The sequence below is a fragment of the Salvelinus fontinalis genome, chromosome 34 (assembly GCF_029448725.1).
Source record: "Salvelinus fontinalis isolate EN_2023a chromosome 34, ASM2944872v1, whole genome shotgun sequence".
Classification (NCBI taxonomy): Eukaryota; Metazoa; Chordata; class Actinopteri; order Salmoniformes; family Salmonidae; genus Salvelinus; species Salvelinus fontinalis.
Window position 1 is genome coordinate 185,123 of NC_074698.1, and position 18,598 is coordinate 203,720.

Genomic DNA, 18,598 nt, shown 5'->3' on the forward strand with positions numbered 1-18,598 from the left:
ACTTAACGTTTTATCCCAGCCTTGATTTACTACAAGCTACAGATCCAGGCAGTCAGAGTCAGTTTCTTAAGTGCCCAATCTGCTCTTTAGCTAAGAGCTCTATCCAATAAGAACAGGTTACCACATCCTAGAGACTCAGACCACCCTTGCCTGTCTCATTAATGATTCATGTATCTCTGACAGACAGTTTTACCATACTGGAGCCTGTGAGTGGAAATTGACCAACAATGGAGGACTAATCAAAGTTACAAAATCTCTGGTCTGACCTCAGCCTGAAAGCCCTCTACCAAGATGGCCACCAGCAGGTTGAAGAGGACGTAGTTGCCAAAGGTCATTAGAGCCACAAAGTAGAGAGCAGCACAGGGGGAGGTGGAGGCCATTCCATTATACAGCACCATGTTCCAGTCTTCCTGAGTCAGAATCTGGGGAATACAGCATATAGATTAAGTTATACAGTTTATACTGTTTGGGCTGCAGGGGCAGTATTGAGTAGCCTGGATAAAAGGTGCCCATTTCAAACGGCCTCGTACTCAATTCTTGCTCGTAAAATATGCATATTATTATTACTATTGGATAGAAAACACTCTCTAGTTTCTAAAACCGTTTGAATTATATCTGTGAGTAAAACAGAACTCATTTTGCAGCTAACTTCCTGACAGGAAGTGGAAAATCTGAAATCGATGCTCTGTTCTAGGGCCTGCCTATAAATGTGCTTGATATATATTAGTATACATGCATTTCATACGCCTTCCACTAGATGTCAACAGGCAGTGAGAGAAGAAATGGAGTGTATAACATGATCTGAGGTCGAATAAAAGCTCTTGGCATGACGTGACCCCAATTTCCTGTTTTCTGGAACGCGCGAGAAGGGACCTGGTATTGCCTTCTGTAAAGCTGTCGTTATAGACGACTAATATCTCCGGCTTTGATTTTATTTGATAAATGTGACAATATCAATGTAAAGCATGTTTTTTCAATATAGTTTTATTAGATTATTGACATTTTTTTCGGGACGTTAGGCGTGTTGCTTTGTCTGCGTTTGTTCACGAAGGAGAGCTTCGCGCCACTTTGCTAGCTTTCCGTGCTAATTGACTGGAGAAGAGGACATTCTAAAACCAAACAACGATTGTTCCCGACAAAGGACCCCTTGTACAACATTCTGATGGAAGATCATCAAAGGTAGGACCCATTTTATGATGCCATTTCATATATCTGTCGAACATGTGAACTAGTCGTTTGCGCCCAGATTTTGGGCACTCTCTCGCTATAACTAAGCTGGATGTTGTAATGAAGTTATTTTTTGAATTCTAACACGGCGATTGCATTAAGAACTAGTGTATCTATTATTTCCTATACAACATGTATTTTTTAGTAACGTTTATGAATAGTTATTTGGTCAGAATAGTTGAGTGTCATAAAAATATCCGCACATTCTGGGAAAAAGATGCTATGTTAGCACAATGTATAACCACTGATTTCAGCTCTAAATATGCACATTTTCGAACAAAACATAAGTGTATGTATAACCTGATGTTATAGGACTGTCATCTGATGAAGCTTATCAAGGTTAGTCAAAAATTATATATCTTTTGCTGGTTTGTTACGATCGCTAACTTTTGCTGCTGGTAAATGGCTTGTGTTTCTGGCTATTGTGGTAAGCTAATATAATGCTATATTGTGTTTTCGCTGTAAAACACTTAAGAAATCGGAAATATTGGCTGGAATCACAAGATGCTTGTCTTTCATTTGCTGTACACCATGTATTTTTCAGAAATGTTTTAAGATGAGTATTTAGGTATTTGACGTTGGTGTCTGTAATTACTCTGGCTGCTTCGGTGCTATTTGTGACGGTAGCTGTGATGGTAGCTGCAATGTAAAACTGATTTATACCTCAAATATGCACATTTTTCGAACAAAACATAGATTTATTGTATAACATGTTATAAGACTGTCATCTGATGAAGTTGTTTCTTGGTTAGTTTGGTTGGTTCTTGGTTAGTTAGGTTGGCTTTGTGCATGCTACCTGTGCTGTAAAAAATGTCTGTCCTTTTTTGTATTTGGTGGTGAGCTAACATAAATATACGTGGTGTTTTCGCTGTAAAACATTTTAAAAATCGGACATGTTGGCTGGATTCACAAGATGTTTATCTTTCATTTGCTGTATTGGACTTGTTAATGTGTGAAAGTTAAATATTTAAAAAATATATATTTTGAATTTCGCGCCCTGCACTTGAGCTGGCTGTTGTCATAAGTGTACCGACATCGGGCTTGCAGCCCAAAGAAGTTATACAGCTTTGCCATTCACATAAATGAACTGAACAGGGCCTGAAATATAACTTTGTGGTACCCCTTTCGATATGTCCAGGAAACCACATTGAGTTGCACGTGAATGCAACTAAATGTGTGTGTGTGTGTGTGTGTGTGTTTGTGCGTGTGTGCACTTTCTATGCATTTGCATGTGTGTGTGTGTGTGTGTGTGTGTGTGTGTGTGTTCTATACCTGAAACACAGTGACAATGGCCCACAGTAGAGAGTCAAAGTTCTTCCTGTCAGGAACAGTGTCTCCAGTCTCTGTCTTCAGACTGAACTTACAGCCAAAGATATGCATCCCCAGGATACTGGAATAGGACAGGGATATGTTAACTATCAACAGTAACATACATCAGTTGCAGAACAATACGCCTAACACACACACACACACACACACAGACAGAAAAGTTAGCACTTGAATAAAACAGTAAGCAGTGTATTTGGGGCTTCTGGATTTGGAAACATACACTTCCTACATGGAGAAGTAGCGCCTCAGAGCTTCTTCCAACCAGTGACAAGGGAAGGGTTGTGAATAGAACACTGTAACACACCAGAGTGGATACAATACCCATAGTGCCTTCAGGAGCGGCAGCACCAATCAATAACATTCACAAATCCCAAGCAGCTACAGTGGGAAGATAGATAGGGTAGTGGGAGTCTGTTAGCTCACTCCATCGCTAGCCCGCTACCATCTGCTCAGTGCACTTATGTGAGATTGCAGTGCTGCAGGGTGTGTGTGTTTTGTGTGTTTGTACGCGTGTCTCGATGAACACCAGGGGAATGCTCTCTGTTATTGCTCTCCTCTCTATCAACCACACTCTACTGCTTATGGTCCTGTCACTCAAATAAGGCCATTGCTCTTCTGAAGCTGAAGGGGACTAGCCTCACAGACAACACACACACAGATAGAGAGAGGAGCAGACAGACAGGGGGAGTGGACAGACATAGATAGGAGACAGACAGGGGGAGGGGACAGACAGAGAGTGGAGCAGACGGAGAGAGGAGACAGACAGAGAGAGGAGACAGACAGGGGGAGGGGACAGACAGAGAGAGGAGCAGACAGAGAGAGGAGACAGACAGAGAGAGGAGACAGACAGGGGAGGGGACAGACAGAGATAGGAGACAGACATAGAGAGGAGACAGACAGAGAGAGGAGACAGACAGGGGAGGGGACAGACAGAGATAGGAGACAGACAGAGAGAGGAGACAGACAGAGAGAGGAGACAGACAGAGAGAGGAGCAGACAGAGAGAGGAGCAGACAGAGAGAGGAGCAGACAGGGGGAGGGGACAGACAGAGATAGGAGACAGACAGAGAGAGGAGACAGACAGAGAGCGGAGCAGACCGAGAGAGGAGACAGACAGGGGAGGGGACAGACAGAGATAGGAGACAGACAGAGAGAGGAGACAGACAGAGAGAGGAGCAGACAGAGAGAGGAGCAGACAGAGAGAGGAGCAGAAAGGGGGAGGGGACAGACAGAGAGAGGAGCAGACAGAGAGAGGAGACAGACAGAGAGAGGAGACAGACAGGGGAGGGGACAGACAGAGATAGGAGACAGACAGAGAGAGGAGACAGACAGAGAGAGGAGCAGACAGAGAGAGGAGCAGACAGAGAGAGGAGCAGACAGGGGGAGGGGACAGACAGAGATAGGAGACAGACAGAGAGAGGGGACAGACAGAGAGCGGAGCAGACCGAGAGAGGAGACAGACAGAGAGAGGAGCAGACAGAGAGAGGAGCAGACAGGGGAAGGGGACAGACAGAGAGAGGAGCAGACAGAGAGAGGAGCAGACAGGGGAAGGGGACAGACAGAGATAGGAGACAGACAGAGAGAGGAGACAGACAGAGAGAGGAGACAGACAGAGAGAAGAGACAGACAGAGAGAAGAGACAGACAGAGAGAAGAGACAGACAGAGAGAGGAGACAGACAGAGAGAGGAGAAAGACAGAGAGAAGAGACAGACAGAGAGAAGGGACAGACAGAGATAGGGGACAGACAGAGATAGGGGACAGACAGAGAGAGGAGACAGACAGAGAGAGGAGACAGACAGGGGGAGGGGACAGACAGGGGGAGGGGACAGACAGTGGGAGGGGACAGACAGGGGGAGGGGACAGACAGTGAGAGGAGACAGACAGGGTGAGGGGACAGACAGAGAGAGGAGACAGACAGGGGGAGGGGACAGACAGAGATAGGGGACAGACAGAGATAGGAGACAGACAGGGGGAGGGGACAGACAGAGAGAGAAGACAGACAGAGAGAGGAGACAGACAGAGATAGGGGACATACAGAGAGAGGAGACAGACAGGGGGAGGGGACAGCCAGAGATAGGGGACAGACAGGGGGAGGGGACAGACAGAGAGAGGAGACAGACAGGAGGAGGGGACAGACAGAGATAGGGGACAGACAGGGGGAGGGGACAGACAGAGAGAGGAGACAGACAGGGGGAGGGGACAGACAAGGGGAGGAGACAGACAGAGGGAGGGGACAGACAGGGGGAGGAGACCGACAGAGATAGGGGACAGACAGGGGGAGGGGACAGACAGAGAGAGGAGACAGACAGGGGGAGGGGACAGACAAGGGGAGGAGACAGACAGGGGGAGGGGACAGACAAGGGGAGGAGACAGACAGAGGGAGGGGACAGACAGGGGGAGGAGACAGACAGAGAGAGGAGACAGACAGAGGGAGGGGACAGACAGGGGGAGGAGACAGACAGAGATAGGGGACAGACAGGGGGAGGGGACAGACAGGGGGAGGAGACAGACAGGGGGAGGGGACAGACAGGGGGAGGGGACAGACAGGGGGAGGGGACAGACAGGGGGAGGGGACAGACAGGGGGAGGGGACAGACAGGGGGAGGGGACAGACAGAGAGAGGAGACAGACAGGGGGAGGAGACAGACAGGGGGAGGAGACAGACAGGGGGAGGGGACAGACAGAGAGAGGAGACAGACAGGGGGAGGGGACAGACAGAGGGAGAGGACAGACAGGGGGAGGGGACAGACAGGGGGAGGGGACAGACAGGGGGAGGGGACAGACAGGGGGAGGAGACAGACAGGGGGAGGGGAAAGACAGGGGGAGGAGACAGACAGGGGGAGGGGACAGACAGGGGGAGGAGACAGACAGGGGGAGGGGAAAGACAAGGGGAGGGGACAGACACACACATGTCTATACCTGAAGATGAATATGAAGAGCATGAGGAGCATGCAGAAGGTGGCCACGTTGTCCATGGTCTTCATCAGCACCACCAGCTGTCTGCGTAGCGCTGGCATGAAGCGCACCAGCTTGATCACCCTCAACAGTCTGAAGGTCCTCAGGACAGACAGACCTCCATCAGACTGACCTATGATCTCACACACACTGGAGAGGGGAGAGGGGAGGGAGAGATGGAAGGAGGGATGAAACAGATGGATGCAGAAAGAGAGAACAGGAGAGGAGAGAGGAAAGAGAAGTGAGGAGTGAGGAGAGATGAGAGGAGAGAGGAGTGAAGAGTGAGGAGAGATGAGAGGAGAGATGAGAGAGGAGTGAGGAGAGATGAGAGAGGAGTGAGGAGTGATGAGAGAGGAGTGAGGAGGGAGGAGTGATGAGAGAGGAGTGAGGAGAGATGAGAGATGAGAGAGGAGTGAGGAGAGATGAGAGAGGAGTGAGGAGAGATGAGAGAGGAGTGAGGAGGGAGGAGAGATGAGGAGAGAGGAGTGAGGAGAGAGGAGAGAGGAGAGAGGAGTGATGAGAGAGGAGTGAGGAGAGATGAGAGATGAGAGAGGAGTGAGGAGAGATGAGAGAGGAGTGAGGAGAGATGAGAGAGGAGTGAGGAGAGATGAGAGAGGAGTGAGGAGAGAGGAGTGAGGAGGGAGGAGAGATGAGGAGAGAGGAGTGAGGAGAGATGAGAGAGGAGTGAGGAGTGATGAGAGAGGAGTGAGGAGAGATGAGAGATGAGAGAGGAGTGAGGAGAGATGAGAGAGGAGTGAGGAGAGATGAGAGAGGAGTGAGGAGAGATGAGAGAGGAGAGAGGAGTGAGGAGGGAGGAGAGATGAGGAGAGAGGAGTGAGGAGAGATGAGAGAGGAGTGAGGAGGGAGGAGAGATGAGGAGAGAGGAGTGAGGAGTGAGGAGAGAGGAGAGAGGAGTGAGGAGTGAGGAGAGATGAAAGAGGAGAGAGGAGTGTGGCGAGATGAGAGAGGAGAGAGGAGTGAGGAGAGAGGAGTGAGGAGAGAGGAGTGAGGATAGAGGAGTGAGGAGTGAGGAGTGATGAGTGAGGAGAGAGGAGAGCGTAGTTTGGAGAGAGGAGCGAGGTGTTAGGAGAGAGGAGTGAGGAGATAGGAGAGAGTAATTAGGAGAGAGGAGTGAGGTGTGAGGAGTTAGGAGAGAGGAGAAAGGGAAGAGGAGTGAGGAGTGAGGAGAGAGGAGAAAGGGAAGAGGAGTGAGGAGTGAGGAGTGAGGAGTGAGGAGAGAGGAGTGAGTTGTGAGGAGTTAGGAAAGAAGAGAGGAGTGAGGAGTAAGGAGAGATGAGTAAGGAGAGATGGGTGAGGAGTGAGGATTGAGGAGTGAGGAGAGAGGAGTGAGGAGAGAAGTGAGGAGACAGGAGAGAGGAGTGAGGAGAGAGGAGACAGGAGTCAGGAGAGAGGAGAGAGGAGTAAGGAGAGAGGAGACAGGAGACAGGAGAGAGGAGTAAGGAGAGAGGAGAGAAGAGTGAGGAGACAGGAGAGAGGAGAGGAGAGAGGAGTGAGGAGTGAGGAGTGAGGAGAGAGGAGACAGGAGTGAGGAGTGAGGAGAAAGAGGAGAAAAGAAGAGTGAGACAGGCAGAGAAAGGAAGAGAAGAAAATAGAAGACACGAATCCAGACAGCAACATCTCCTAATTTCCCCTCTGATCCCAACTGAAACCATCGGGAACATTCAGCTGTCAGAATCATCCAATGCCAACCCAAACGCCCAATACATTATCCATCATTCTAACATTCCAATGCCAACCCAAACGCCCAATACATTATCCATCATTCTAACATTCCAATGCCAACCCAAAAGCCCAATACATTATCCATTATTCTAACATTCCAATATCAACCCAAACTCCCAATACATTATCCATCATTCTAACATTCCAATGCCAACCCAAACGCCCAATACATTATCCATCATTCTAACATTCCAATGCCAACCCAAACGCCCAATACATTATCCATCATTCTAACATTCCAATGCCAACCCAAACGCCCAATACATTATCCATCATTCTAACATTCCAATGCCAACCCAAACGCCCAATACATTATCCATCATTCTAACATCCCAATGCCAACCCAAACGCCCAATACATTATCCATCATTCTAACATTCCAATGCCAACCCAAACGCCCAATACATTATCCATCATTCTAACATTCCAATGCCAACCCAAACGCCCAATACATTATCCATCATTCTAACATTCCAATGCCAACCCAAACGCCCAATACATTATCCATCAATCTAACATTCCAATGCCAACCCAAACGCCCAATACATTATCCATCATTCTAACATTCCAATGCCAACCCAAACGTCCAATACATTATCCATCATTCTAACATTCCAATATCAACCCAAACTCCCAATACATTATCCATCATTCTAACATTCCAATGCCAACCCAAACGCCCAATACATTATCCATCATTCTAACATTCCAATATCAACCCAAACTCCCAATACATTATCCATCATTCTAACATTCCAATGCCAACCCAAACGCCCAATACATTATCCATCATTCTAACATTCCAATGCCAACCCAAACGCCCAATACATTATCCATCATTCTAACATTCCAATGCCAACCCAAACGCCCAATACATTATCCATCATTCTAACATTCCAATGCCAACCCAAACGCCCAATACATTATCCATCATTCTAACATCCCAATGCCAACCCAAACGCCCAATACATTATCCATCATTCTAACATTCCAATGCCAACCCAAACGCCCAATACATTATCCATCATTCTAACATTCCAATGCCAACCCAAACGCCCAATACATTATCCATCATTCTAACATTCCAATGCCAACCCAAACGCCCAATACATTATCCATCATTCTAACATTCCAATGCCAACCCAAACGCCCAATACATTATCCATCATTCTAACATTCCAATGCCAACCCAAACGCCCAATACATTATCCATCATTCTAACATTCCAATGCCAACCCAAACGCCCAATACATTATCCATCATTCTAACATTCCAATGCCAACCCAAACGCCCAATACATTATCCATCATTCTAACATTCCAATGCCAACCCAAACGCCCAATACATTATCCATCATTCTAACATTCCAATGCCAACCCAAACGCCCAATACATTATCCATCATTCTAACATTCCAATGCCAACCCAAACGTCCAATACATTATCCATCATTCTAACATTCCAATGCCAACCCAAACGCCCAATACATTATCCATTATTCTAACATTCCAACTGACATCCCAAAGCTGTGACATTCTGACATGGTAACTGTAACATCATTCCTGTAACATTCTGGTAACATTCTGGTAACATAATTCCTGTAACATTCTGGTAACATTCTGTGGTCATGTTGGGCAGTCCCCCGACCTGATGATGACGATGATGCCGTCGAAGATGTTGTAGGGGTTCCTCAGGTAGGCGAAGAAGCCAAAGGCGGTCAGCTTGAGGATCATTTCCAGGGTGAACATACTGGTGAACACAATGTTACTGATCTCCAACACGTTAGTCAGCTCCTCCGGCTGGATGGGAGACAAGATCCACAAGAAATAGAAGGCAGAGAGAGAAACACATTTAAAGAGATGGAGGAATGAAGACAGCAAGATATGGTAGGTTATTATAATACTGCCTTCAACAATTGAAAAATATGAAACTGCAGACAACCAACACAGCGTCAGTACTGAGACACCTGTACAAACCTGTCACATAGACTGCAAGTTAGAGCCTATCCTCACACTCCACAGTGTGCATGTGATATTGATCAGATTGTATCTGTGATCACCTGTATCAAAGATAGAAGACATACAGGCTAGCCAAGACACTATTTATTCTCCTCTAATCCTGTGTTTCTCTCTTCCCTCTCTCCATCTCTCTCTCCCTCCATCTCCCTCTCTCTCTTTGTCTCATTATCAGACACTCCCATCTCCCTGTGATCAATATCTCTCCATGGATCAGCTCAGGGAGAGAAAAAACAAGAGGAGAAGAACAGAGCCCCCCTCCTCCACTGGCAGGCATGGTGGAGGAGACGAGGGGATGAAGAGAGGATGAGATCTAGTGCTGACTGATTGGGGTTATTAAATAACTAATTGTCCAACGTCGGTTCAATTACTTGAATTCCATGTATTTATTTGTGATCTCAACGGGCTGTTTCTCTGTAGAGAAATCAAATCCTTAACGAGAGAAATCAAGTCAAGACTATGTGGGACGCTGGGCTGAAGTGAGTTGTCATTATGTAAATATTCAACCTATTCCATGTATAATAATCATGTTTTTGTTGTCTAATTACTGTGTATAAAAGTAGCATGTACTGTATATGAAATGTGGGTACAATTTATGTAACAATGTAACAAAAAAAAGCTGTAAAAAATGTAAATATAAAACAAAGTTGATTTTGATGGGTCAATACAAATAAATAAACATCTCTTCTATTTGATCTTTTTCTCACCTTCTATCTCCCTCCATGTTCCTCTTCCTCCAATCACCTTCTATCTCCCTCCATGTTCCTCTTCCTCCAATCACCTTCTATCTCCCTCCATGTTCCTCTTCCTCCAATCACCTTCTATCTCCCTCCATGTTCCTCTTCCTCAAATCACCTTCTATCTCCCTCCATGTTCCTCTTCCTCCAATCACCTTCTATCTCCCTCCATGTTCCTCTTCCTCAAATCACCTTCTATCTCCCTCCATGTTCCTCTTCCTCCAATCACCTTCTATCTCCCTCCATGTTCCTCTTCCTCAAATCACCTTCTATCTTCCTCCATGTTCCTCTTCCTCAAATCACCTTCTATCTCCCTCCATGTTCCTCTTCCTCCAATCACCTTCTATCTCCCTCCATGTTCCTCTTCCTCCAATCACCTTCTATCTTCCTCCAATCACCTTCTATCTCCCTCCATGTTCCTCTTCCTCCAATCACCTTCTATCTCCCTCCATGTTCCTCTTCCTCCAATCACCTTCTATCTCCCTCCATGTTCCTCTTCCTCCAATCACCTTCTATCTCCCTCCATGTTCCTCTCCCTGCACGCCCCCCCCCTCCCTCCCTCTCACCTGTTTACCCTTTCATCTCTCCTTCCTGTCTTTCATGTCCTCCCTCACAGATACCTGCATCTCCCTGCCTGCACATTCCTCTCTCTCCCTCTCTTTTCTCCATCCCTCTCCCTCCCTCTCTTTTCTCCATCCCTCTCCCCCCCTCTCTTTTCTCCATCCCTCTCCCTCCCTCTCTTTTCTCCATCCCTCTCCCTCCCTCTCTTTTCTCCATCCCTCTCCCTCCCTCTCTTTTCTCCATCCCTCTCCCTCCCTCTCTTTTCTCCATCCCTCTCCCTCCCTCTCTTTTCTCCATCCCTCTCCCTCCCTCTCTTTTCTCCATCCCTCTCCCTCCCTCTCTTTTCTCCATCCCTCTCCCCCCCTCTCTTTTCTCCATCCCTCTCCCTCCCTCTCTTTTCTCCATCCCTCTCCCTCCCTCTCTTTTCTCCATCCCTCTCCCTCCCTCTCTTTTCTCCATCCCTCTCCCTCCCTCTCTTTTCTCCATCCCTCTCTTTTCTCCATCCCTCTCCCTCCCTCTCTTTTCTCCATCCCTCTCTTTTCTCCATCCCGCTCTCTTTGTAGTTCTCTTGTTTTTATCATTGAATGTTTACTGAATATAAATGAGTAAGCCCCCCCCCTACACACATGCTGTATATACATGCTAATAGGGGAGCCTCTCAGTCATGCTACCATTGATGTGAAAGATGAATGCTGATGAATCAGAGATGTAGTCACACACAACACACACACAAACACACACACACATACACAGCAACTCTGAATGAAGACTACAAGTAACGAATCTGAAGGACATCTAGTGAAGGTCATATGCTCACTGTATGCTCTTAACACATGTCATGTAATCCTACCCTCAGGGGATTGATCAAATAACGTTTCAGTAAGCCCTGTTACCAAAGAGGGAAACACATACACTTTCAGTTCTAGAACACAACCCCCTGGAACAACACTTACAAATCTACTGCAGAACACACACCGCCTCTGCCTCTGCCTCAGCCAGGAGAGACCATTGTGTAATGCTGTTGGAGTGTGTGGTGTGTAGTGCTGTTGGAGTGTGTGGTGTGTGTGTGTGTGTGTGTGTGGTGTGTAGTGCTGTTGGTGTGTGTGGTGTGTGTGTGTGTCTGTGTTTGTGTGTGGTGTGTGTGGTATGTGTGTGTGTGGTGTGGGTGTGTGGTGTGTGGTGTGTAGTGCTGTTGGTGTGTGGTGTGTGTGTGTGTGTGCCTGTGTTTGTGTGTGGTGTGTGTGTGTGGTGTGTGTAATGCTGTTGGTGTGTGTGGTGTGTGTGTGTGGTGTGTGGTGTGTGTGTGGTGTGTGTGTTGTGTCTGTGTGGTATGTGTAATGCTGTTGGTGTGTGTGGTGTGTGGTGTGTGTGTGGTGTGCTGTGTGTGTAATGCTGTTGGTGTGGTGTGTGTGTGTGTGTGTGTGTGTGTGTGTGTGTGTGTGTGTGTGTGTGTGTGTGTGTGGTGTGTGGTGTGTGGTGTGTGGTGTGTGTAATGCTGTTGGTGTGGTGTGTGTGTGTGTGTGTGTGTGGTGTGTGTGTGGTGTGTGTGTGTGTGTACATTCATACAGGAATAGAGCTGAAAATGCTGCGTAACAGGAGTCTGCTCCCTCTTCTCTCTCGGTGAGTTCCTGTCCTCCTCTCCTCCTCTCCCCACATCCCTCTGTTATTTTTAGAGTCTTCAGAAATGAGAGAACCGACTCCTCTGCATGTCGTCAAGGAGTGAGGGGGTGGATGAGAGATGAAGACAGAGGGAGGGAGCGAGAGAGAGATGGAGGGAGACAGAATGGAGAAGGGAGAGGGAGAGGGAGAGGGGGGGATGGACAGAGACAGAATGGAGAAGGGAGACAGAATGGAGAAGGGAGACAGAATGGAGAAGGGAGACAGAATGGAGAAGGGAGAGGGAGAGGGAAGGATGGACAGAGACAGAATGGAGACAGAATGGAGAAGGGAGAGGGAGAGAGGGGGATGGACAGAGACAGAATGGAGAAGGGGGACAGAATGGAGAAGGGAGAGGTAGGGATGGACAGAGACAGAATGGAGAAGGGAGACAGAATGGAGAAGGGAGAGGTAGGGATGGACAGAGACAGAATGGAGAAGGGAGACAGAATGGAGAAGGGAGACAGAATGGAGAAGGGAGAGGGAGAGGGAGGGATGGACAGAGACAGAATGGAGAAGGGAGACAGAATGGAGAAGGGAGACAGAATGGAGAAGGGAGACAGAATGGAGAAGGGAGACAGAATGGAGAAGGGAGACAGAATGGAGAATGGAGACAGAATGGAGAAGGGAGAGGGAGAGAGGGGGATGGACAGAGACAGAATGAAGAAGGGAGACAGAATGGAGAAGGGAGACAGAATGGAGAAGGGAGAGGGAGAGAGGGGGATGGACAGAGACAGAATGGAGAAGGGAGACAGAATGGAGAAGGGAGAGGGAGAGGGAGGGATGGACAGAGACAGAATGGAGAAGGGAGAGGGAGAGGGAGGGATGGACAGAGACAGAATGGAGAAGGGAGAGGGAGAGGGAGGGATGGACAGAGACAGAATGGAGAAGGGAGACAGAATGGATAAGGGAGAGGGAGAGGTAGGGATGGACAGAGACAGAATGGAGAAGGGAGACAGAATGGAGAAGGGAGAGGGAGAGGGAGGGATGGACAGAGACAGAATGGAGAAGGGAGACAGAATGGAGAAGGGAGAGGGAGAGGGAGGGATGGACAGAGACAGAATGGAGAAGGGAGACAGAATGGATAAGGAAGAGGGAGAGGTAGGGATGGACAGAGACAGAATGGAGAAGGGAGACAGAATGGAGAAGGGAGAGGGAGAGAGGGGGATGGACAGAGACAGAATGGAGAAGGGAGACAGAATGGAGAAGGGAGAGGGAGAGAGGGGGATGGACAGAGACAGAATGGAGAAGGGAGACAGAATGGAGAAGGGAGAGGGAGAGAGGGGGATGGACAGAGACAGAATGGAGAAGGGAGACAGAATGGAGAAGGGAGAGGGAGAGAGGGGGATGGACAGAGACAGAATGGAGAAGGGAGACAGAATGGAGAAGGGAGAGGGAGAGAGGGGGATGGACAGAGACAGAATGGAGAAGGGAGACAGAATGGAGAAGGGAGAGGGAGAGAGGGGGATGGACAGAGACAGAATGGAGAAGGGAGACAGAATAGAGAAGGGAGAGGGAGGGATGAACAGAGACAGGGGAGAAGGGAGACAGAAAGAGGCAGGGAAAGGAGGGGTGTGATACAGGAGGGAGGGAGAGATAGAGAAAGAGAGGGATTGAGGGAGGTAGGAGTGGTTATGTAACAGCCAGGGTGGGTGTATTTTGGCATGAAGCTACCACACCCCTTCCACACAGGCAGCTCCCTCTCTTCCTCTCTTCCTCTGTCTCTCTCAGGAGAGAAGCCAGCCAGCCAGCCAGCCAGCCAGAAAGCACCAAAAGCAGGTTGAGGTGTACCTACCCTGCTGTTTTCTACTGATATGGCTGTGGTGGTCTATCGGGTGTATAATGGAACAATACATTCCCATATTGATAGTGTTCCATGTACGTCACTGATATCTGACTTCTAGTGACTTGTACTACTTGGACCTTGTTAGCCCACTAAGCTAAAGTCAATGGGTTAGCTTTGGGGACTGAAGAGCAATACTGTTGTTGTGCACATTGTGTATGTGTGCTGTACTCCCTGACTGTGTTATAGTTCACCTTTTGTGGTGTTTATGCTGATAGTATTGATGAGAACAGTATATTTACCTGGTTGGGGTGTTTATGCTGATAGTATTGATGATAATAGTATATTTACCTGGTTGTGGTGTTTATGGATAGTATTGATGATAATAGTATATTTACCTGGTTGGGGTGTTTATGCTGATAGTATTGATGATAATAGTATATTTACCTGGTTGTGGTGTTTATGGATAGTATTGATGATAATAGTATATTTACCTGGTTGGGGTGTTTATGCTGATAGTATTGATGATAATAGTATATTTACCTGGTTGGGGTGTTTATGCTGATAGTATTGATGAGAATAGTATATTTACCTGGTTGGGGTGTTTATGCTGATAGTATTGATGATAATAGTATATTTACCTGGTTGGGGTGTTTATGCTGATAGTATTGATGATAATAGTATATTTACCTGGTTGTGGTGTTTATGGATAGTATTGATGATAATAGTATATTTACCTGGTTGGGGTGTTTATGCTGATAGTATTGATGAGAATAGTATATTTACCTGGTTGGGTTTTTTATATTGATAGTATTGATGAGAATAATATATTTACCTGGTTGTGGTGTTTATGCTGATAGTATTGATGAGAATAATATATTTACCTGGTTGTGGTGTTTATGCTGATAGTATTGATGAGAATAGTATATTTACCTGGTTGTGGTGTTTATGGATAGTATTGATGATAATAGTATATTTACCTGGTTGTGGTGTTTATGGATAGTATTGATGATAATAGTATATTTACCTGGTTGTGGTGTTTATGGATAGTATTGATGATAATAGTATATTTACCTGGTTGTGGTGTTTATGGATAGTATTGATGATAATAGTATATTTACCTGGTTGTGGTGTTTATGCTGATAGTATTGATGAGAATAATATATTTACCTGGTTGTGGTGTTTATGGATAGTATTGATGAGAACAGTATATTTACCTGGTTGGGGTCTTTATGCTGATAGTATTGATGAGAATAGTATATTTACCTGGTTGTGGTGTTCTATCCCCATGCTGATAGTATTGATGAGAATAGCGATCATGATTCCTCTATTGAAGTATTTGCTCTCCACGATGCCCCAAAGTTTCTTCCTCATCTCATCCCACATGTCCTTACAGTGTCCAAAACACGACCTCCTCTTCCTCTTCTTCTTCACTCCCTCCCCCTCTTCCGCTTTCTCCTCCAAGTGGTTCTCCTCCCTGTCCGTTTCCTCCACGGCCCCCTCCTCCTCCCCATTGGCCGAGTCGCCCACAGCTCCCGCCCCCTCCCTGAGTGACAGTGCCGTAGCGCACTGAGGGCAGTCCTCTGTGTTTTGAGGGACGGCCAGGGCGATGGAGTTGCCCAGGGGTTGGGAGCTGTGGACTGAGTCCAGCTTGCTTTGGTGAGGACAGTGAGATTCTAATGAAAGATGGAGAGGGAGTGTGAGAAAGAATCAGCATGTCACTAACAGCATCAATAGACACGTTCATATTGTCGTACTATATCCATGTAAGCCAGCGTTTGCTAGCGCCAAAGAGGTTTGAAAGTCGAGTGATTAAACAAGACTCATCGCACTGGCTCGCACGATGTGAAAAAGGCTAATATAATGTTAAAGTTAAAGTTGAGACATTTAACAAAAACTCTCTCTCGTACTCCCACCCGCTGCCTCCCACTTACGTCGTGGCTGCCTCAGGTGATGCCGTTCCCCTCCGTTCGCACTCCCTCCTCCTTCCCCTCCTCCTCTTCCTCCTCCTCTTCCTCTCCCTCTAGTGGGTGGTGGTGGCAGAGGCCTTCCCCTCAGTTGGTTATACAGGGCTACAGATCTCCTGCGGGCCTTGCGCAGCATGTGGCAGACCAGCTGGAAGAGCTCTTCGTAGCAGTCCCCCGGTTCATGCAGGCTGGCCAGGGTAGAGGAGGACAGGCACTGGGCCCGCTGCTCCTGCATCAGCTGGTGCTCCCGCTGCTTGGTCTCACTGAACTGGGTGGCGATGACCACCAGACATAGGTTGATCATGAAGAACGAGCCAATCTGCAAAGTGGTGGATAGTCAGAGGTGAGTTAGAAACACAGAGTTACTGTAGTGAGTGCTGAAGGTCAACCAGAAACACACACAGATACATACAGTGGAAGACCACTGGTAGTCTATACCGGAGTTGCTGGTCAGTGCACACAAGATTCACTTTTTGGCTTTGAGATGAGTGAATAACAATCAGGGGGACCCCAGGCCTCCAGACATATATTGAGGTACTTCATTAGGTTTACCTCTACTGCAGACTGAGGGAAAGAGGAGGATGATAACAGACGCAGAGTAGAGAGGCCAGAGCCAAAGAGGAGGTGGAAGAGAGTAGCAAATACATAGAGCAGGACTTTATTTTAGTGATGGCCAGAGGAGTAACACATTATACTAACAAATGACAACCAGAATATCTCTAACACATTAGACAATCATTCCTTCATCATTAGAATCAAGATCTGCCTCTGGTCTCATCACCTGGGAGTTAGATGTAAACAGTATGTCTCCTTCAGTATTGGTCGACCACCTTCTTCCCACCCGAACATACAGTATACACTGTTGCTGTTTTTCCCTCTCAAGTTAGCATTGATGCTAATAAAGTGTGCTGTCTGTGTGCTGTTTCCCCCTTAGCGATGCTTGTGTGATGTTAGCGCTCATTCTAAAGGTCTAGGGAGGCTGTAGTTTCTAACAGAGTGTTATCAGGAGAGACAGAAAAAAATATATATATATGATACCCAATGCAAGTAGACACAATGTCTCATTCTGTTTATAACGTCTCTCTCTCTTTGGATTGGTGAAACCATAATCCTTACACCAGTCCATTTCTTCTAAGTCCATGCAAGGGAAGTGAACTAATGCACAGAATGCACAGATTGGGGAAAAGGTGAGAGAAGCCCAGCAGTTCACCTGGCCCTTGGCTGACCCTGTGGGGTGATGAAGTGTTATCTGACAGGTAGACTACGGGGCAGGAAGGGGTGTATTGAGTTGTTAGGTTCTGTTGCACAGCTTCCCTCTCCTGATCAGATCAACAGGAGAGATAGACAACCCACTGAACCCCACCCAGAAGAACCCCACAGGGGTAGCTATACACACCTCTGTTGCCTTCCAAACATCACACACATCTGCTATATTCACATGCAAATTGTATTGTATTCAAAGTTTCTAATTTCCACAGACTTGATTTGGCCTTACGAAAAATGTATCAATCCCCACAAGAAATGTCCATTAATTATAATACACATAATAATTCACATTTACTGTTGCTTCAGGATTATTTTCCTGCTGTGAGAAACGGAGTCCAATTAAGAGAGCGCATCTGTACACTCACCCACACTAATGCATGCACACAGGCAAAAGAGCATACATGCACAAGCACACACTTCTCCCAGAGGTGGATCAGGCTCAGAGTGTGTGGATCTGTGTGACGGACGTGGCAGCAACGTGTAGCTATTAAACACAGCACTAAGCCTTTTTAAAGACGGAGAGCTGAGGAGAGGAGAGGGAAGAGAGAGGTGAGAATAGAGTAGAGAAGATAGGAAGGGAGGAGAGGAGAGTGAGCAAAGCCGTGTGCCAGGCAGCCTCTAAATCTTCACAGCAGACTGTAGAAGAGAGAGAGAGGAGAGAGAAGAGAAGAGAGAGAGAAGAGGGAAGAAAGGACAGGAGTAGAGAGGACAGAGATATGTAGAGAGAAGATGAGAAGGGAGTAGAGAGGACAGATATATGTAGAGAGAAGGGGAGAAGGGAGTAGAGAGGACAGAGATATGTAGAGAGAACGGGAGAAGGGAGTAGAGAGGACAGAGATATGTAGAGAGAAGGGGAGAAGGGAGTAGAGAGGACAGAGATATGTAGAGAGAAGAGGAGAAGGGAGTAGAGAGGACAGAAATATGTAGAGAGAAGGGGAGAAGGGAGTAGAGAGGACAGAGATATGTAGAGAGAAGGGGAGAAGGGAGTAGAGAGGACAGCGATATGTAGAGAGAAGGGAGTAGAGAGGACCGAGATATGTAGAGAGAAGGGGAGAAGGGAGTAGAGAGGACAGAGATATGTAGAGAGAAGGGGAGGGGAAGGCTCCATCTGTGATCCTAGTTCAGGGCTGGTCTGCTGGTGTGTGGGGCCTCTGATTCACCTCCAGACAGGTCTCTGTGTGTGTGTGTGCGTGTGTGTGTGTGTGTGTGTGCATAACGCAGTAATAATGTGAATCAGTGATATTGGACTTCCTGGTGATTAGGATCAAAGTAGCCTGCTGATCAGAATCACTAATCGCGCGCGCACACACACACACACACACACACACACACACACACACACACACACACACACACACACA

General features: G+C 47.2%; 2 protein-coding genes across 2 annotated transcripts in view; both read right to left on the reverse strand.

Moving 5' to 3' along the window:
• The window catches only part of LOC129833893 (voltage-dependent T-type calcium channel subunit alpha-1I-like), a gene marked incomplete at its 5' end in the record, with an annotated part of 101,216 nt that extends 84,917 nt beyond the window's left edge, over positions 1-16,299 (reverse strand). Inside the window, 6 exons of the mRNA XM_055898733.1 lie at positions 267-422; positions 2,500-2,617; positions 5,475-5,660; positions 8,900-9,051; positions 15,271-15,680; positions 15,939-16,299. Coding sequence (XP_055754708.1) covers positions 267-422; positions 2,500-2,617; positions 5,475-5,660; positions 8,900-9,051; positions 15,271-15,680; positions 15,939-16,299 — 1,383 coding nt within the window. The remainder of the gene's footprint in view (positions 1-266; positions 423-2,499; positions 2,618-5,474; positions 5,661-8,899; positions 9,052-15,270; positions 15,681-15,938) is intronic.
• LOC129832810 (uncharacterized) lies at positions 12,043-15,262 on the reverse strand. Its single transcript, XM_055896814.1, has 2 exons — positions 14,742-15,262; positions 12,043-14,694 (listed from the first exon to the last, which is right to left on the reverse strand). The coding sequence occupies exon 2, from the start codon at positions 13,885-13,887 to the stop codon at positions 12,244-12,246; it is 1,644 nt and encodes a 547-aa protein (XP_055752789.1). The 5' UTR covers positions 13,888-14,694; positions 14,742-15,262; the 3' UTR covers positions 12,043-12,243.
• Positions 16,300-18,598: the final 2,299 nt, after the last annotated feature.